Raw genomic sequence first — 17,557 nt, forward strand, 5'->3', positions numbered from 1 at the left:
TCCACAACTTTACTTTTGTTTTACATACTTTTGCTTTAACAACATCTTCAATACTTTCTAAGTCTCCTTAATGAAAACTAGTGAGCACAGTTTTGTGGGATTTTTTTTTTTTTTTTGCTTTTCCAGTAGCTGACAAGATCATATCCCTGTTGAGACAACTGTACAGGAAACCGCTCCTTTTTACATGTCCCTTCCAAAGCTGGTGTAAAACTAAATCTTTCATGAAAATAATTAATTCATAATGCTCATGGAAGAGGCAGTTGAGGATAGCTGCATTTTATTCCCCACTCGTTTAATGTTGCTTGTCTTGGATTCTAATTGTTTTGAATTCGGGATCTCACATCTGCATAAAAGTTAGGAAAATGGCTAGCCCAGGATGCAGATAATTTTTAGAAAGGATTCTTTTGCGTGATGAAAAATGGATCACAGTTGCAAAAAACGTTAAAGATTACTGCTTGTTGTGCTTAGCACATACAGACAAAAAGCTGTTGGCTACCTTCTCCAAACAGTTATGGTGATTTTTATTAAAATATTTGAAAACTTGCGTGATTGCCCCAATTTAGAATCTAGTTAAGCCAACAAAGTCTTAAAAGGGTAATTATCACCCATCACTTCTAAGTGACCAACCAGAAGACAATGCTGATTTTGATGATTCAAAATTTTTTCATCTGGTAACTAAGAAAGGACAAAAGAAATGATGTGGCCCTTCAGAAGGCTTCCAAAGGATGAAGTCAACAGGAGAACAGAAAGTCTCTCTTGTAGCATCTGGGACACAGTGTTGGTTGGAAAGGAAATCATATGCTTGGAGGAACCTATAACAAATTCAGAACAAGGTTAAATCTCATGGAGAATGTCTCAAATAACAAAATGTCAATAGAACTCATTAAAATTTACTGCTTAGTTTTCCATTGCTTGTGTCTATTAAATAACTTTCAGTGTTAGGCAGAGAGGGGCAGTCCAGGCCTAGCTTGAACATATTAACCTACTGTGTTTGTGCTGTGAAAAGTTGTGGTATATTTGCTTGCGGAAGTTTGCACCACCATATAGAGCATCACAGATGTGGCTTTTGTTAGACTAAAATGAGAGCTACTGCCCTTATCCAGTCTGGTCCTCTGCTTTCTACTCCCTTTTCTACTATTCCAATAGGAACTGGCTTGGTTGCAGAAGCATATTTTCACCTAGTGCTAGACCACGTGAATGAACATGAATGGCACCCCTTCTTCATTAACACAGTATTACAGTTTGTGGTAAAACCTGACTCAAGAGTCTAGATGGAAGGGGGAACTTTCTAAAATACTGTGTAATTACTACTGTAATCAACTTTTGCTGAACTAGCAAATGTATCTAAAGTTCATGTCAGTTCTTCATCAATTTATATCTATGTGAGCATTAAAAAACAGACTAATTTAGTGATCCTTGTTTGAACAGAGACTTGAATGTTTTTTTTGTTGTTTTGTTTTGTTTTTCTAGATTAGACAGGGATTGTTCTATTTCATATCTGTGAACTACCAACCATGCTTTTAAATGGGATAGAATAGTAAGCAGCAGTAACGTGAAAAATATAATTACAAGTATTTGACTACATTCATAAATGGCATAATGTAGCAGCTGTATTATTAAGCTGTCCTTAAGGAATTAAATTACTCTGATGACAATAAATGGAAATGACTGTTATGTAAATGAAAGCCTATTTGCATGAAATGGGCCAATGGTACATGACCAGCTGCCAAGTAGGTGTGAAATCTAATCTCAAAGTTCTGGTTCAGGGATGGGATGGGCTCTTGCCAAAGGTTTTCATATTACAGCGCTTAACCTATATGCAGAGATTTTGGAATCAGAGATGTTTGGAGATCTGAAAACTGCAGCTCAATTTATTCATTTTTGTCTTTTTTATATTTAAGAAAAAGGTAGTGATGTTCACTAAAAAATAATAATGGTTTCTCTTAAATGCAAATAAAATGTAAAAAGTGAAATGATATCGCTTTGCTTCATAAGGGAAATATTGTCTCATGTGTGGCATTTCTGAGACAACTTTTTATTTCATTGTTATTTTATATTGGATATTGGAGATAATTCAGTGCAAAAGAAATAGTTCAGGACTATCATCACCTTAATAACATATATCTGCTTTATCAACAGAAATGCGAAGGATTCATATCTTCCCAGAAACTTATTGTACCTTATTGCCGCTGGGGCTCAACTCAGACTCCTCTAAGTGCTGACTCAATTCTGGAAAATAATTCCAACCCTTGTAACACCAAAACCTTTGGAATGGCAAGACCAAAAATTTTTCAGCAAGATTCATGGTTAGAAGAACAGTACTATAAGTTACCTAAAACACCACATTATGGAATATCCAACCCTATGCTTTCTCGGGAGGCTGTTAAAACTTACAAGGCTTATGTCTACCTATCTCCATGGTACACTGTGGAAGAAGAAGGTAAGAAGTCTTTTCTTTCACATGTCATTTTTAAAACAGGAGGAAGTTCAACAATTCACTGCTTGTCCATTGCCCACTCTTTTTTTTTTTGTTTTGTTTTGTTTAAACAAGTCTAACATTTATATTTTTCTGTGTTAGTTAATATCTCTGTGTGACTGATAAGCTTCTTTAGTACCTTTTCAGAATTTGAGCACAGTGTATATGTACTGGTTTGGAAATTACATACTCTAGTAGAATACCATGGAAAGAAACATTGGAGAGTTTGTTTTCTATTTCTCACAAAAACCCACAGATTTCTGTAGAAAGCAGATGAACTGAGTAAAAAATATTAATTATGCATAGGGCACAATAAAAGTAACACCTCCTATTTATTTCCATGGAAACTAAAATACATTCAAAGGGAATGATAACATCAATAGACCAAACTGTCACCTATGAAACACTATTTTTCAGTGTAGTCAGCACCATTAGCTGAGCATGAGCCGACTGAGAAGCTCTTCATGGCGTAACAGTTGTACATGGCTATTTGGAACGTGGCTTGTCTTTCGTATCACTGTTGCAACTGCTGAAATACACCATGCACCACCTCACCATGCTCGCATCCACTGTTTGGTCTCCTTAAACATTCAGCAAGATTAAAGGAATGTCAGTGGGTGCCATTTTTCTGCATGTTGGAATTCAGTTACTCACCTTTGCTTCACATGCACTTCCATGTCAGACATCATTTTTTAGACTGCCCCTCTGCTACCCTCTATCACACAGCAGCAACATGTCACAGGATGTTTGTAGGAAGGTTCAATCTCTTCAGCAATACCACAAAAATCTGCCTCTGATGTGAGCCAACATAATAAAATAGGAGGCTTTACTTTCAGAACAGCCTTTGTTTAAAGCCACAGTTTTCATCAAAATAATGTATATTTTCAGCCAGCATTTTTTTATATTGAATATAAACCTCAACTCATTCTTCACACTGATTTTTTAAGTCACAAAGTGGAAGGAAAATGAGGAAGATGTGAAGTGAATTGTGTCTGTCCTGTGAAGTTTGATGTTGTTTTTTTTTTTTGTTTTTTTTCGTGTGTGTGTGTGTGTGTGTGTGTGTGTGTGTGTAAAACCCTAACCTCTCTGTCAGAAGGGTATGTTATTTCCCACACACTTTTGCGTTCATTTTTACTTTGAAGGTTGAAGCTTTGTGTGTTGAGAAGAACATTGTAATGGGCATGTGTAGAAACATTTCCAGCTTTTTAAGACCTAACCAGCTGATAAGTTTAGCAACTGTCACTGGTTCTACTTGAGGTACCATAAATCTCATGCAGATCTATAAAGAGCTGTTCTGAAGGAAAATATCTGTACATCTGATTTTTTCCTTTTATGTTTGAGCTGCTCAACATTGGGTAAACTGCTTTTGGCAAAAATAGTTTCAGGCTCTACTCCTTTGGCCTTGTCTAGTGTTTATTTAGAGATAATAGGATGAAACCACTAAGCACTGCAAGTTATAAACCAAATCCAGCTTCCTGACACCCTTAACCTTTGGACTTGTATCTGTGTTCTGTGCAGGCTACCCAAGTCTTGCAATATCATGCAATCTGGTAAATTCTGAGGGGGAAGAAAAAATCTCCTTTGCATTTTGATAAGAAAGTTGAGAAAGTCTACTTGGCAGTTCTGATACCCTAAAAATTGGTTTCTACATTCAGATTTGTTGTTTACTTTTATAAAATTCCTATTAAAATAGTAATTTGGGTAGATTTCACCTCATTTCAAGTGCTCTGAATTAAGCAGCTTCTCAATAAATGTCCTCCTAGATATTTAGATAAATAAAATTATTTATATGTTTAAACATTTGGGATCAAACTACAATTAATAGGAAAAGTTGTTTGAAACTGATACTGGGATATATAGATGAATATGTAAGAGAACACTTAGTAAAAAAAAAAAAGTGACATGGTACTTGCACTGATTCATTTCATTAGCTTAAGTGGAAGCCCAGCAAAGATACGCTAGCAGGTGCCCAGCAACATACTGAAGTGTGTGCTGTTAACTAGTTATCTCTAGGCACAAGCAAAAATTAGATTTCTTTCACAGAGAAACACTTATTTTCTTCATTTTGGTACTCTGTTCCTTGACTTATTAATACAGACGTTCCTTCAATTATCTCCTCTACTGTGTGTCTTTTTTTGTACTGGTAAAAGTGTAACATGGACAGCACTAGCTCTCCTCTGCCTTAGTTTAATTCTGGTTCACTAAAAGTCAGTGGGCTATCCAGCTCACAGACTTTTCAGTTCCACCTCCAAAGAGTGCCTTGTGAAACTTTAGATTAGTTGCCAAAGTGAGCAAAAAGTGAGGTTGTATCTCTTTCAATATTTTCTTCATTTGAGAGCTATTTCGTCTGGGATACAAAGATAGGGTAGCATGAGCTTAACTCTAGTAGCACACTGTAGTAAACTTCCATTCTCAGCATGAAATCCATGTTTGCTTGTGTTGTAGTCTTGAGCTGACACTAAAATGATCTCAGGAAAAGGCTGGTCTTCTAATAAATAGGATCTTTTGAGTGCATTTGCTCTCCTATGTGACACTGCAATTATTAATCAGAGAAGGACTGGTACAGCATGTATCAGTAGTCTCATATTCTTTGCTATGTTTATAAAACTGCCCCAATTTTTTTTTATACAAACTTTTCCCTGAAAACACCAGTCCCGTAACTTTCAGAGCCTCCTGCAGTCACCTTTTTATTTTTATTTTTTATTTTTGTGAAATTAGATCTCCTGAGCCTCCCATGGTATCATCAGAAACAAGTAACACATTTGCACTGTACTTTTTTTAACTACATAAATAGAGGTAAGCAGATTTATTCATTTTGGTCCCTGGTATTTGCAGTCTTTCAGAGTGCTCTTCTCCCCATTAAGTATTTTTGAATACACTGTTGTTTTTTTCCTAAATGTAAGTGGTAAAGAAAAGTGTCCCAGGCATGTAATTTCAGTACTATCTTCTTCCCTTATGACTCATAACTGCTGAAATCAACACAACTTGGGAGGTGCTTAGGAACTTCAGTATCTCTTTAATGTTTTCAAATAGTAACATCTGTGCTTGTTTATGACTTCATGCACTGCTTTAGAGTTAATCTTAGCCAATGTTTCCGAGTGTTAAATGTTGTACTTTTAGAAAGTCCCCGTGCGTTGTAAGAGAATTATCGTTATTGAATATTTCATTGAGCAGAACAACAGCAATGATGCAAAACCAGATCTGGTTTTATCAGAGCTATGCTTTTGTTTTTAGAAAATGTATTCTGAGGTAACTGGTATGGATTTTCTTTTCCTTAAGTCACCAACAAGCCCCTTCCTTTTACTTTCTTCCCTAATTGAGAGACATTAATGACTCTGGCTTTGAACACCTTGTATGTTATTGCAGACCCATTTATTTTAGCCTGCTATCTAGCAGAATGGCTGGCTGAGGGGAAAAGAGATGCAGAGATGGAGAAGGCAGGGAAGTAAAGAAAAGTTTGGTTTGAAGTCATTCAGTGAGAAAAGTACAGTGGATTCAGCCATTCTGCTTTTGTTAAAGTGAACATGTTTTGTATAGGGGCTAGATAGGAGAAATATCCGAAATAACTATTAAACATAGTCTTGATAGAACTTCTGTCATCACTTGACACTGTATCCTTTGCACTGCTGTCAGCATGGTTGATCTTTGGACAAACAATACAATGAGCAACTTTTCAGAAATTTCATGAATTTGCAGTCTGGCAAGACTGTTTTTGTATTCTAGACAAACAGCAATTATACCAGATCAGTTTCTGGAATCCTATCAAGGTAATTATCTGTTGCTGGAACTCCATCAACATCTTCCTCTACATCTTTATTTAGTATATTCAAAGCTTTGTGGCATCTAGGTATAGGAAATAAATGAGCTATATTTCAAAGCTCAAAGCAATGATAAAAGTATGAAATGAAAGTGCCATAGTGTCAGAAAGATGTTGCAAACCTGCATGCAAGGAGGAAAGACGATATCAGTTGAAAAAGCACTAATATTGTCTTCTCATAGAAGATATGTACCTGGCATTCAGAACAGTAGTTCTGCATGCTGGGGAAGTTGAAAGATGTACTATAATGCCTTTTTGTGTACTTTACATATATTGAAATCTTCAAAGTTTTATACCAAGCAGATAATTTTTCTGCTTGGGTTCTATATTTGAAATTAATATTTTCTGTGGAACTATCTCTGTTTACACAGGAACTAATGATATATTAATAGTCAGAAGAACAAAAAGACTGAAAGCTGTACAACTCAGAGGAGAAGGAATTCAGGGTGATTCTAAGGCAAACATTACATAGTTTGTAAAAATGCATAATTGTATTGAACTCAAAACTAGGAAAATACCAAAAATACAGAGAAGGCCGAAAATACAGAGCCAGCTGAAATCCCCTCATGGAGTATGTGAATTTACAGTGCTGAAACAGAAAGATCCATTATAGCTCTCTTAAATCAACACACACATTTAAAATGCAGAAAAGGAATGATCTTGGAAATCAAAGTGATACATTATAAAGTACAAAAAGATTGGTGGAAACTTGTACCTCTGAGTAGGTGCATCTCAAGAACTAAGTGCTATTCCTCTGAATTTGGCACTCCACCTACTGGAGATCCATGATTTGATTGTAAATTTTTCTCTCATATTTTAGTATGGGAAGTCTGGAGGGGAACATCGCTGGGCTAATTGCAGGAGTTGTTAGTGTGTGAAAGCTGCATGTGCTGCATTTTATATTCTGTAGTGAGGTGAGAAGGGCTCACAGGATCTGTTGGTGTAGGCTGTCTTTTGAATCCCACTGTATTATTTATTATTTAGTTGTGCATTTTATTTCTCTGAAAAGTATGGATGTTTGCAAGAGAAAGACTTAAAAGTTTCATTTGCTGGTGTTGAGCTGGTACATCGGGACATAGTGCAGTGAGCATCCTCAGTTCTATCTTGCCCATAATGCACTGTGGTGTGTTTAGGTGGGTGCTCAAAGAAACTTTCCAAATGTATCTGTTTTTGAGTGAACACAGTACAAAAGTCCACAATACTGAAAAAGAGAAGATGTTAATCTGAGGAAGGAAATGCCTAGGGAAAGTATTTTTATTTTTTATTTTTTTTTAAAGGAAGATTTCTGGAGGGAGAATACAACTGAGGGAGAAAGAAACAATACTTGTATAATGTACATATTTGAAGTCTATTGAATGTTTTTGCCGTATTTGGCTCTTTTAAAACAATTGCTGTATGTATACATTTCTAACTAGATCTTTTCTAAAGTGGTTTTTATGCTTAAAAGTGTTTTAGTTTTCACCATGCTTGTGAATATAAAACAGAGCTGCGTGGAGTGTGTGGTCCACTTCCATAATGGTTTGGACTCCAAAATTAATTGCAGAGTGACACTGGAGAGAATGTCTGTTTGTAGGATGTGCATATGTTTGTAGTTTCCCTGAGAAGTTTCTCATACTCTTTCTTGTAAAACAAAACAAAAAACAGAATGATTTGTTATTTTTCTCTAGGGCTTTCTATGCTCGTACTTATGTGAATGCATATATTAAAAATTGTTAATATATTGCTTACCTTTTTCACAGAGAAAATAAGTGTAGCTGAGTTGTTGTCTGGGATTGACTTGCTGTGTAGATCTCAGAAGAATGAGGAAAAAAAGGAGAAATTTTCCTATCTCAGGTAAGATCTGGTAGAACTGACTGAACTATTGTCTTCATTCTGAAATACAAATAAAGTTTACCTTGTCTTTTTACAGATTATATGTTACACTTACTGTAAATTTCATACCATAAATTCTTTGAAACAATGTAGAGTTCAATAAGACCTAGGAAAAATGTTCTGTAGTTTGATTGCTTTGTTTATTTTTATGGAGCTCTACGGTGCCCTATGAATATATAATCAATTCCAAGATCTCACAGAAAATGCAGGATAAGCTTTTTCCATTGATACACTTCTAAAACTCCAATTGCTAGAGTAAGAGATTTTATATTTTTAAATATACTTGTTAAAATGATTATTATTATTATTATTATTATTTTTTTATTTCTTATGGATTCTAGTACTCAAACTCATATTTAAATCTTACAGTCCAGGGTGAGGCCACATAACAAAACTGTACTAAAATATATTTAAACTTTATTTACACTTCATTTTTAGCATACCGACTTTGCCTTTTCCTTTTTAAAATGTCAGTTAAGTGGAATGGTGAACATTTGCAACAGCTGAAGAACTGGCTCTGTTCTGCTCTCAGAAATGAAGTTTTTTCTTCATTCTGTTCTAATCAATTGGCACAGCATAATCATTCCATAGTACATTTCTCCCTTGTGGCAGCACCACCTCTCGTGAACATGCATAGACGTGGGCTGCATGGGTAGTAACTGCATTGATAGGTATTTACTCCTCACAGCTGCAGCCCCTGTGCTCTGATGTGTATGAGCACGTACCCACTCACTAACGTGCATAATGGAGCATGCTCTTACCCATTATGGGTATTTATTTGCACTTGTGATGGATACTTCTTAAGCTGAAACTTCTCAAAAGTTGCTTTATGCTTTTGATAATTTTAAAGATTTCTCAAACTTCTTTTTTATCATTTCAAACACCTTTCTTATAATAATGCCTCAAAATTGTTGACAATTCCTTTTATCATCTGAATTCTAGCACTTTAAGGAGTGTTCTTAGTGCAACATTTTCAGTTTCAATTTGAGACTGAAATATTGGTGGTAGTCTTAGAAACTTAGCATTTTGTCTGTTTAGCAGTGCAATTATGTTTGCCTTGGAATGAACACAGTGGAAATAGCTGCCCGCAGAAAATGCTTCAGCTGTATCAGTAGTCTTTGACTGCTTCTTTCCCCAGTGCTCAAAGGGAGAAAGAATTACAGCTTTTGAAAGACTTCATTTGCTACCACTTCCATCATAAAAGAACAAGCCTCATATTGTTACTGAAATGTTTATCTGATGATTTTGCAGGGTTTCCACAGTGCTATTCCTTTACTCCCAATCACTTCTTGCGTGCACCTAGATAGAAAGAAGTAATGTCACAGTGTGTGGAGGAGACTGGCAATAATAAATAAAAATGACCACTAAAAGCAGAAAAAGAAGTGGAAGGATTGTCATGAGCAAATGGATATCACATTGAGGTTGAATCCTGAATTTTTGGACTTCCCTTTTTGACTACTTCATATATAGCTCTATACTGTGAAAACATATGTCAGACAATGTCACTTTACTGCAAATTCTTGTGTATGCCTGCTACCTTGTTCCATAATTGTGGCTGCATTTACATCTTCTAATGTATTTTATAAGTGATGATGATAACATTAACTAGCTACTTTTAAGGCACACATGGCAGTTGTATTTATTGAAGTGTAGAGAACTGACTGAAAATAAAATCAGTATCACCCCATCATCATCAGTAGTATGTGAACTCTTAACTGAAAATCAATGGATAATTCTACTCGGAATTTGTCTTTTGCCTCCTCTTATGTGAGGCTCTTAAGTTTCTTCAGTATAGTAGGACAGCTCAATGAGTCTCCCAGAGTTCTTCTGAATTTATGTATAGTTCCAGTGGTTACACTCCCAAGAAAATTAGCTTATATCTGTACTTCTGATTTCATCTGGTATTGCTTTCAGCACACTATCTTTTCAGCCTGATTATCTCAGGTAACCACATTTGTGGTTATTTGATCAGCCTCCTGATAATTCCTGGAGTGCGTTATAATAGAAAATGTGCGCTGCATGATGCATATGATGTGGTCTTTATTTTTTGAAAGCATAACATTATCTCAGTGATAAAGCAAAATTAGGCACTATGCTACTGGTTGTTAGCTGGATAGATAGTTCTTGGTGGCTGTCAAAAGGGAATGGGATTGAAAAAAAGCTGAACACCTTTAAAACCGGTGAAACCTTTGAACCTTGAGAAGTAGATTTTTCTGTGTATTGTTCGTAATATCAAGGCATAGTGTGTGTGACTTTGGCTATACATTTTAAAAAAGGAAGTTTATATGATAGCATACTTAAATTGCCAAACCCATCTGCATACATGTGTTATGATAATGATTTCCTTTCCATGAGTTTTCTATTCCTCATTCACTACTATCTGGATCTGTGGTTGCACAACAGGTGTGGAAAAGCTATACTGAAGTTTTAAAAGCATTTGATGTTACTGTTGACTATGACAGTTCTTGATAACTTCATCTGCAAGCCAGAGCTGAAACTGAGATGTGTTTCTCCCATGGAAGCTCCTGGGCTGCTTGTTATTTCACAACAGTTCTAGAAACTAACAATGGGAACAAACTTACTCACTGGTCTGAGTATGCTTTCTGTGCCCAGTATTATGCAAAACTAATCATAGTTAAGCAGCTAGGTTAAAAAAAAATTAGATAACCATATTTACATTAATATAACATTTCTATATTTAATGGAGCCCAAAAGCCCAATCTCCCTGACTAAACAAAAATTTAGCAATTTGGTGAATGGCACTCATGAACATGAAGTAGTTCTTATGAACACGTATCAGTTTTCAGTAACTGATTTTTTTGATAGAACGTACTTAGTATCTTGGAAATTATTCACCCCAACTACATACCACATTGTTTTGATGGTAGAATGAATGAAACATCTGGAACTGCTGTAATTATTCTGTAGAGCAGTCTGTGAACAGCTGAGCAGACAGATTGGCATGGTTACGAAGCAACAAGGTCCAGGGAAGTCAGCTCCCACTCATCCAAAAGTGAATGGAGCTTCACAGAAGTAGTTTTCCTTGTTTCACTGATGCCTACTATTAATGTATCAGCCACAGCATATCTGTAGGCAATGCTACTTGCCCACATTTTACCAATATAGACAAATTTTGTATTTTCCAGTGCCACTGTAGGAAGTATTTGTTTACTTTCATTCTTTGACTTCCATATTTGCAATCCCAATGAGTGCCAGTTAATTAAAGTCACAGTGACAGAATTCATTCTGTGAAGAACTAGAATAAAACTGTCAATTTATTTTCTACTATTATAAAGCAGTTTTTAGATTGCAATGGCTTAAAAGCACATCTGAAATGAATAGCTAATTTAGAAATTAGTCTCTCCAAATAGCAGGTAGCCAACCCAAAAGCTACTGTTCATTCAAATGTTCATTAACTTAGTCTTTTATTTTAAGTGTTTGAAAACATATTTCAAAGTAATATATTCCACAATATGAGAGTTTAACTTACAATAAAGTCTTGTAGAAATACAGATGATTAAGTTTTGCTTTGTTGCTGTTTTCTTTTCTGTTTTTTTTTTTTTTTTTGTTGTTGTTTTTTTTTTTTTTTTGTTTTTTTTCCCCTAAAGCAAATCCCTGGATTTACCTCCTTCTTCTCCTGGGCCAGGTGATATCCCTGGGTTTCAGATCACACACAAAGGTAAAGAGGAGTAAGTTCTGTTCTGGTATAACCTGATTAGTCTATGCAGAGTACTAGAAAAGATAACTGGAGTTTTTTTTGAGGGATAGTTGTGGAGTATATTCTTTTCTAGTGTTCTTCAAACCTGAAAATGTTTAAAACATTGATGCAAGACAAATGTGCCTTTTTTATTCTCTCTCTCTTTTTTTTTTTTTTAATTTATTTTTTATAAATTTGTTTATCTTGGTGACAATGCACAGTATTTATCCCCTAACTCCTCAGTCTTTACTAGCTTTACTAGCTTACATGAAACATTTATGCTCTAGCCTTCAGACTCAAAAGGAAATGTGTCTTCTGGTGTTTTGCTGTGCACCATTAGACATATTTTCTTGTACAAATGAGAAAGTAATAAGAATTTGTCTGACTATCAAGTCTGATTCTTGAGCAATTGTGGCATGCATCAAATCTCCTCCAGACCTCACTTGGATATTCAGATATCTAAGCACTGTTAATCCAAATAACAGTCTGCCCCTGGGGTATGTAGATATTGGCCCAAAAGCTTGACTGATATTTTTTTCCAGTGTACGGTGTATGGCTGTAGCTCTGGACAATGATCCTGAGACCTAATATGCTTCTCCTTTATCCTTGGTTCTTGATCCTGAATTTTGAATCTTTACCCCTCTATCCTGCTTGTTGTCATAGCCATTCTAATTCTGCTTAAACCTTCTTTGTTTGATGCTCCATTTTGCAGGATGAATCTGTGGTATGTCAGACCAGTCTTGCATTTGCCATCACAGACTCTCAAATTCTGACTTTAGCTTCTATTAGCTTGTCAGTGCAATGAACTGCTGTATTCAAAGGGCCAGCTGACAGTCTAAACTGTTCCTCCGTGCAAACTTACTAAAATAATGTGATGGCAAGAAATCTGCAGTAAATGTTCCTGATGCAAAATTGGTGACTTTTGAGAGCTGTTGGAAAGAGTCCAGAGGAGGGCCATGAAGATGATCAGGGAGCTGGAGCACCTCTCCTATGAAGACAGGCTGAGGGAGCTGGGCTTGTTCAGCCTGGAGAAAAGGAGGCTGCGGGGTAGCCTAATTGCAGCCTTTCAGTACCTGAAGGGAACCAGGTACAAGGAGGGGAGTAAACTCTTTGAAAGGACAGGACAAGGGATTTAAGTTGAAAGAGGGAAGATTTAGTTTGGATGTTAGGGGGAAGTTCTTTACTAGGAGAGTGGTGAGTTCCTGGAACAGGCTGCCCAGGGAGGTTGTGGATGCCCTGTCCCTGGAGATGTTCAAGACCAGGTTGGATGGGGCTCTGGGCAACCTGATCCAGTAAATGTGGAAGTTTGGTGGCCCTACCAGTCAGGGGGGTTGAAGCTTCATGATCCTCGAGGTCCTTTCCAACCCAGATTATTCTGTGATTCTGTGACATGAGGATCTTTGGTCTCTTTCAGTCCAAGGGCACTGAGAATCAGGTAGAAAGATCTGACTTGTGAAGACACATGACCTGAATTTTCCCTGATAAACAGAAACAGTAACAAAAATGTATTTTTCATAAATGCCTCTTAAGGCTTTCACAGACTTAACTGAACATTGGATCATATTAGTCACTAAACATCAACACTAATCTGCTGCACTTAAAAGTCCCTAGGCAATCTGTTGCTAGCAGTAAAATGATCTGTCTGCTCTGATCTTCCCTCTTTCTCTGCATTGTAGAGTCTTGCTATAAGCCAAGGATTTCAAAAACAATAGATTCTGAAACAGGTACTAAGAAAGAGTTAACATCCCTTCTGTCTTTTCATGACTTCTGTTTATGACTGTCACCCACTTCAAAATCTAAATTTCCACGCAGGCAGTCAAGAAAAGGCTGATTTAAGGTACCATCAACAAGAAACTGCTGTCTTAAAGAATGGGAAAGTTTAGAATGTATCCACAAAGTGTTTCTGCCAATACTGTTAAGAATGGCAAAGAGGCTCTGAGAAGCTTTACTTAATTGTTCTTTAGAACTAAATTGCAGCATGATCATTTCTCCCAAACTCAGTGGCAGTCTGTAGTTGTCCTCCTGGATCAGACCAGGCAGGGAGTAGCTCTCAGTTACTGTTTGTGCTTTGCTCCTCCCTCCATTACAAGGAGGAAGCAATCTGTCACTGTTTTTTTTTTTTTTTTTTTTCAGCGCAGGATTACTTTTCCTTCCTAGCTGGCCCAGATCTGCTGGCTAGTAAAACTAGCTCCCACCATTCATGCTGTGCAAACCACGGGATACAGTGATGAGGAAAAACCTCTGTGGTGTCTGTGAGAGAACTGAAATGCTATTCTGTGGAACAGAAGAATGTGAGACAATCTTGCAAAAGTTTCTGACTTTGGATTTTAAAGGACATAGTTGTTTTTAATTTCTGATAGTTTCATATTTGCTTACTTGAACTGACACATGTAAGTAAGCCCTGGGTGTGTGCAAAATCATTGATTTCCCTATGTGAATGTTGGCTGGAGTTATATTGTAGTGCAGGAGTCATGAATAAAAAGGAAGATAAATGTAATCTAGCAGCATATTTTAAAACAAAATAGGCTGTTATTTTACTAGTACTACTCTTTTTTTCTATCAGTACTGAAAGTTGAGGCTAAGCATTAGCTCAGCTATAAAATGGTGTTTATTGCACATCTTTATAATAGAACCCTTAATTATGCCCTCATAATATCTGCAAAAAATGTTGATTTCAAAGAAAAGATTTTTAAAATGCTGCTGTTTAATGTTTTCAAGGCTTGTTCATTTGTTTGTTTGTTTTGTTTCTGTTTGCTGAAAGAATGCAAACTGCAGTTTTACCCCCCTCTAAAAGTGCTTCTTAAGGTTAGTGGATTTTGGCGTGAGGAACAAGGAACTGGTAGTGATGGAAACGCCTAGGCATATAAAAAGAATATATATTTTCTAATAAGTTATTTAGTGATTAGTGCCAAAATTCTTCAAACCATATTCAAGCAGCTGTCAAACTAGCGGAATACCTAAGTCTTCAGTAAAAACAGTAAATTATTTGATGAGAAATGTCAAGATGAATTCCAGAATGTTTTTAGCAAATCACATTAGTCCAGCTGTCTTGCAAAGTAAAAGGACCAGAGCTTTTTCCATATCTTCTGGGAACAAAAACTGACTAATTCTGTAAATGTTTGTACAGGTTTGGTTGTATTCCTCTGAGCCTAAACTGCATATTAAATTGTGACCATCATTCCTCTTGCAGGAGAGGCTGATGCACTGTTAAGAAAGGTAGCTAGTTAATTCAATTAAAGCTATCGAGGCAAGGACTTAAGAGTATAGCCAGGCATTGATTCTTGTACGTTAACATGTTTGCATGTGTATCAGCAGGCATGAAAATATGCCTGGACTGAGATTAACTGATCCACTTTGATTACAGATACTGCTATGGTCATGGTACATAACTGATATGATCCATTTATTATTTGGCATTTATTAATGCCAGATAAGTATCAGCCATTTTTATTTATTTATTTTTCAAATAATAAGTAGAGTGATGGTCACTGATATTCTCCGAACTTACAGATAAAGCTCCTTACACTGTTTCCATAACTCTCTTAGAGTTCATATTGCCACCTTGCATGACAGAGAGGTGACACATTTTTGTCAGCATTTCTTGCTCAGGACCCTGGAGAGGCAAACCACAAGTGCCGCAGTGTGTAAGTGAGGAGAAATTGAAAGGAGAGGAATACAGGAATACAAGTGCTTTTTTCACTGTCCTCTACCAGCCTTCATTAGATGAAGCTCATATGAGTGATAAGTTAGAGGGGCAGTAGATTGGATTGAATCAGTGTAGATTGTAGAGTGGCATCTTTCTTTTCTTCTGCACATCCATGGCGACTTGTAAGCAGCTCAGGGGCTTGAGGATTGGTATGGAGTTTTTCATCTTTCCTTCTCTCAGCAGAAGTCTGAAATCTTTTGCACAAAACTCTGAGGCTCTTGGTTCTATTTATTTTCTGCTATAAGTTGTTCCTCATATAAAGATGATTGAATGCTAAATATTTCTCTTTCAATGACCTAGATAGTTAAAGGCTGAGTTAAATCAAGGGTCTAGCTTATCTCCATCAGCCAAAAACAATCCAAGCCAAAGGAACTGATGACAAATATGTGAAAAATCAAACATATTTGATGATAAGGAAATAGTGCCAGAAACTTTGTACTGACTTGGTTCATCCTTATTCATGAACAAAGATGAGTCACAGTCAAGCATTGGCTTGAACTTAGTTCAGCTTTTTCATTCTGTTGCCCACCTCTATTTCTGTCATAAGGAATAATGATTTTCTAGCAGAGTACAAGGAGGCAAGTTGGAATTCAGCTTTTGTCTGTATATATACATTTTTAAAAAGACGAATATGCTCAGAAAAGAGGCATTCAGCTTAGGCAGTTGAAGTTTCTTTAAGTAGCTGTAAACAGGTCATAGTAACAGAAACATGACCTATTTGTTGGGAAGGACTGGTAACAATGCTGATCTTGCCCATTTTAGCATTATTCTTGATGATGGGTTGTTAGAGTTAGGGTAGTGTGGTTAGGTTGCAGATGGATTTGATGATCTTTAAGGTCTTTTCCAACCTGAGTTATTCTATGATTCTGTGATTCTATGAGTGATGTGTTCCAAGTAAAGCACTTGAATTATCCTTAAAAAATGTAGTACTGTGATCAGAATATCTGTAAGACCACCTAGTTTTTGTGCTTGGACTTACTTAATAAGGTAATGCTGCAGCCTCCACAATGGTTCACAGCCTGATTCAGGCTCTTTCCACTCACCCATTTTTTTTTTTAATTATTATTATTTTTTTACTGCATTCAAATAGTGTGCATTTTCCCATTCACTGTTAATGTATACGGCTTCATAGTTAGGGTTTGACTGATTTGGTAGTGGATAGAAAGCAGGAACTTGGAAGCCATATATGTTTAAGTATTTGCCAAACCTGCTTTCCACAGACAGGTCCTAAAAGAAAAAATGTATTAATATTAGCATTTCTGAATGCATTGCTGAAAAATAACTTTTACAACAACAGTCATTTTTTCTCTTTTTGTTTAACAGATGACACTAATAAGAAATCTGTTTTCTGAATAAAAGACTTGATGCAGTAAAGGCCAGAAGCTGAAAGGCCAAGTGTTGGATTGGTACTGCATTATCTGTGACAGCTGAACAGTTCTGAAAATCTGATCTTTAGAGCTGAAGGACTGCCAAAAGCTGGAGGCCTTAGTATGTGACTTGGGCTCAGTTCTAAACAGGATCTGATGCATAATCACACCAAACTTTGCTCAGAGTGAAAACATCTGCACTCTCCTTTATCCCTTTAAAGGGATACTGGCTAACTTTTTGTGCTTCAGTAGGAGCATGTCTAGCTCCAGCATCCTTTTGTGTGTCACAGGTTTAGGTAATTACGTAGTCAGTCACACCAAGGTGGAATGGAAAGAAAAATACATTTTTCTGAGCCTGGGATGGAATTTCAGTCCTCGATATAAGTGGGTTTTTAAGAAACAATCAAATTACTGCTGCGTAGGAAAACTGACAATTTTTTTCTGTCAAAAAAGGAAAAAAAAATGGTGTCTGATGAAGTTGAGATCATTTTTAGATTCCATTGCAACTGTCTTTTCTGTTACTTGCTCCTAAAATGATGGAATTATTGGTAATTAACATGAGGTATAATTTTAAGATATGAGGCACCTATTGTGAGTATTAGGTTTTATTGCGTCTTACTTC

At 36.4% G+C, this 17,557-nt stretch overlaps 1 protein-coding gene across 1 annotated transcript in view; it reads left to right on the plus strand.

Moving 5' to 3' along the window:
• The window catches only part of IQCM (IQ motif containing M), a 110,699-nt gene that overhangs the window by 16,079 nt on the left and 77,063 nt on the right, over nt 1-17,557 (plus strand). Inside the window, exons 4-6 of the mRNA XM_072335807.1 lie at nt 2,140-2,440; nt 8,033-8,126; nt 11,774-11,844. Of these exons, the coding sequence (XP_072191908.1) occupies nt 2,140-2,440; nt 8,033-8,126; nt 11,774-11,844 (466 nt within the window). The remainder of the gene's footprint in view (nt 1-2,139; nt 2,441-8,032; nt 8,127-11,773; nt 11,845-17,557) is intronic.

This window comes from Excalfactoria chinensis, chromosome 4 (genome assembly GCF_039878825.1).
Source record: "Excalfactoria chinensis isolate bCotChi1 chromosome 4, bCotChi1.hap2, whole genome shotgun sequence".
Taxonomy (NCBI): Eukaryota; Metazoa; Chordata; class Aves; order Galliformes; family Phasianidae; genus Excalfactoria; species Excalfactoria chinensis.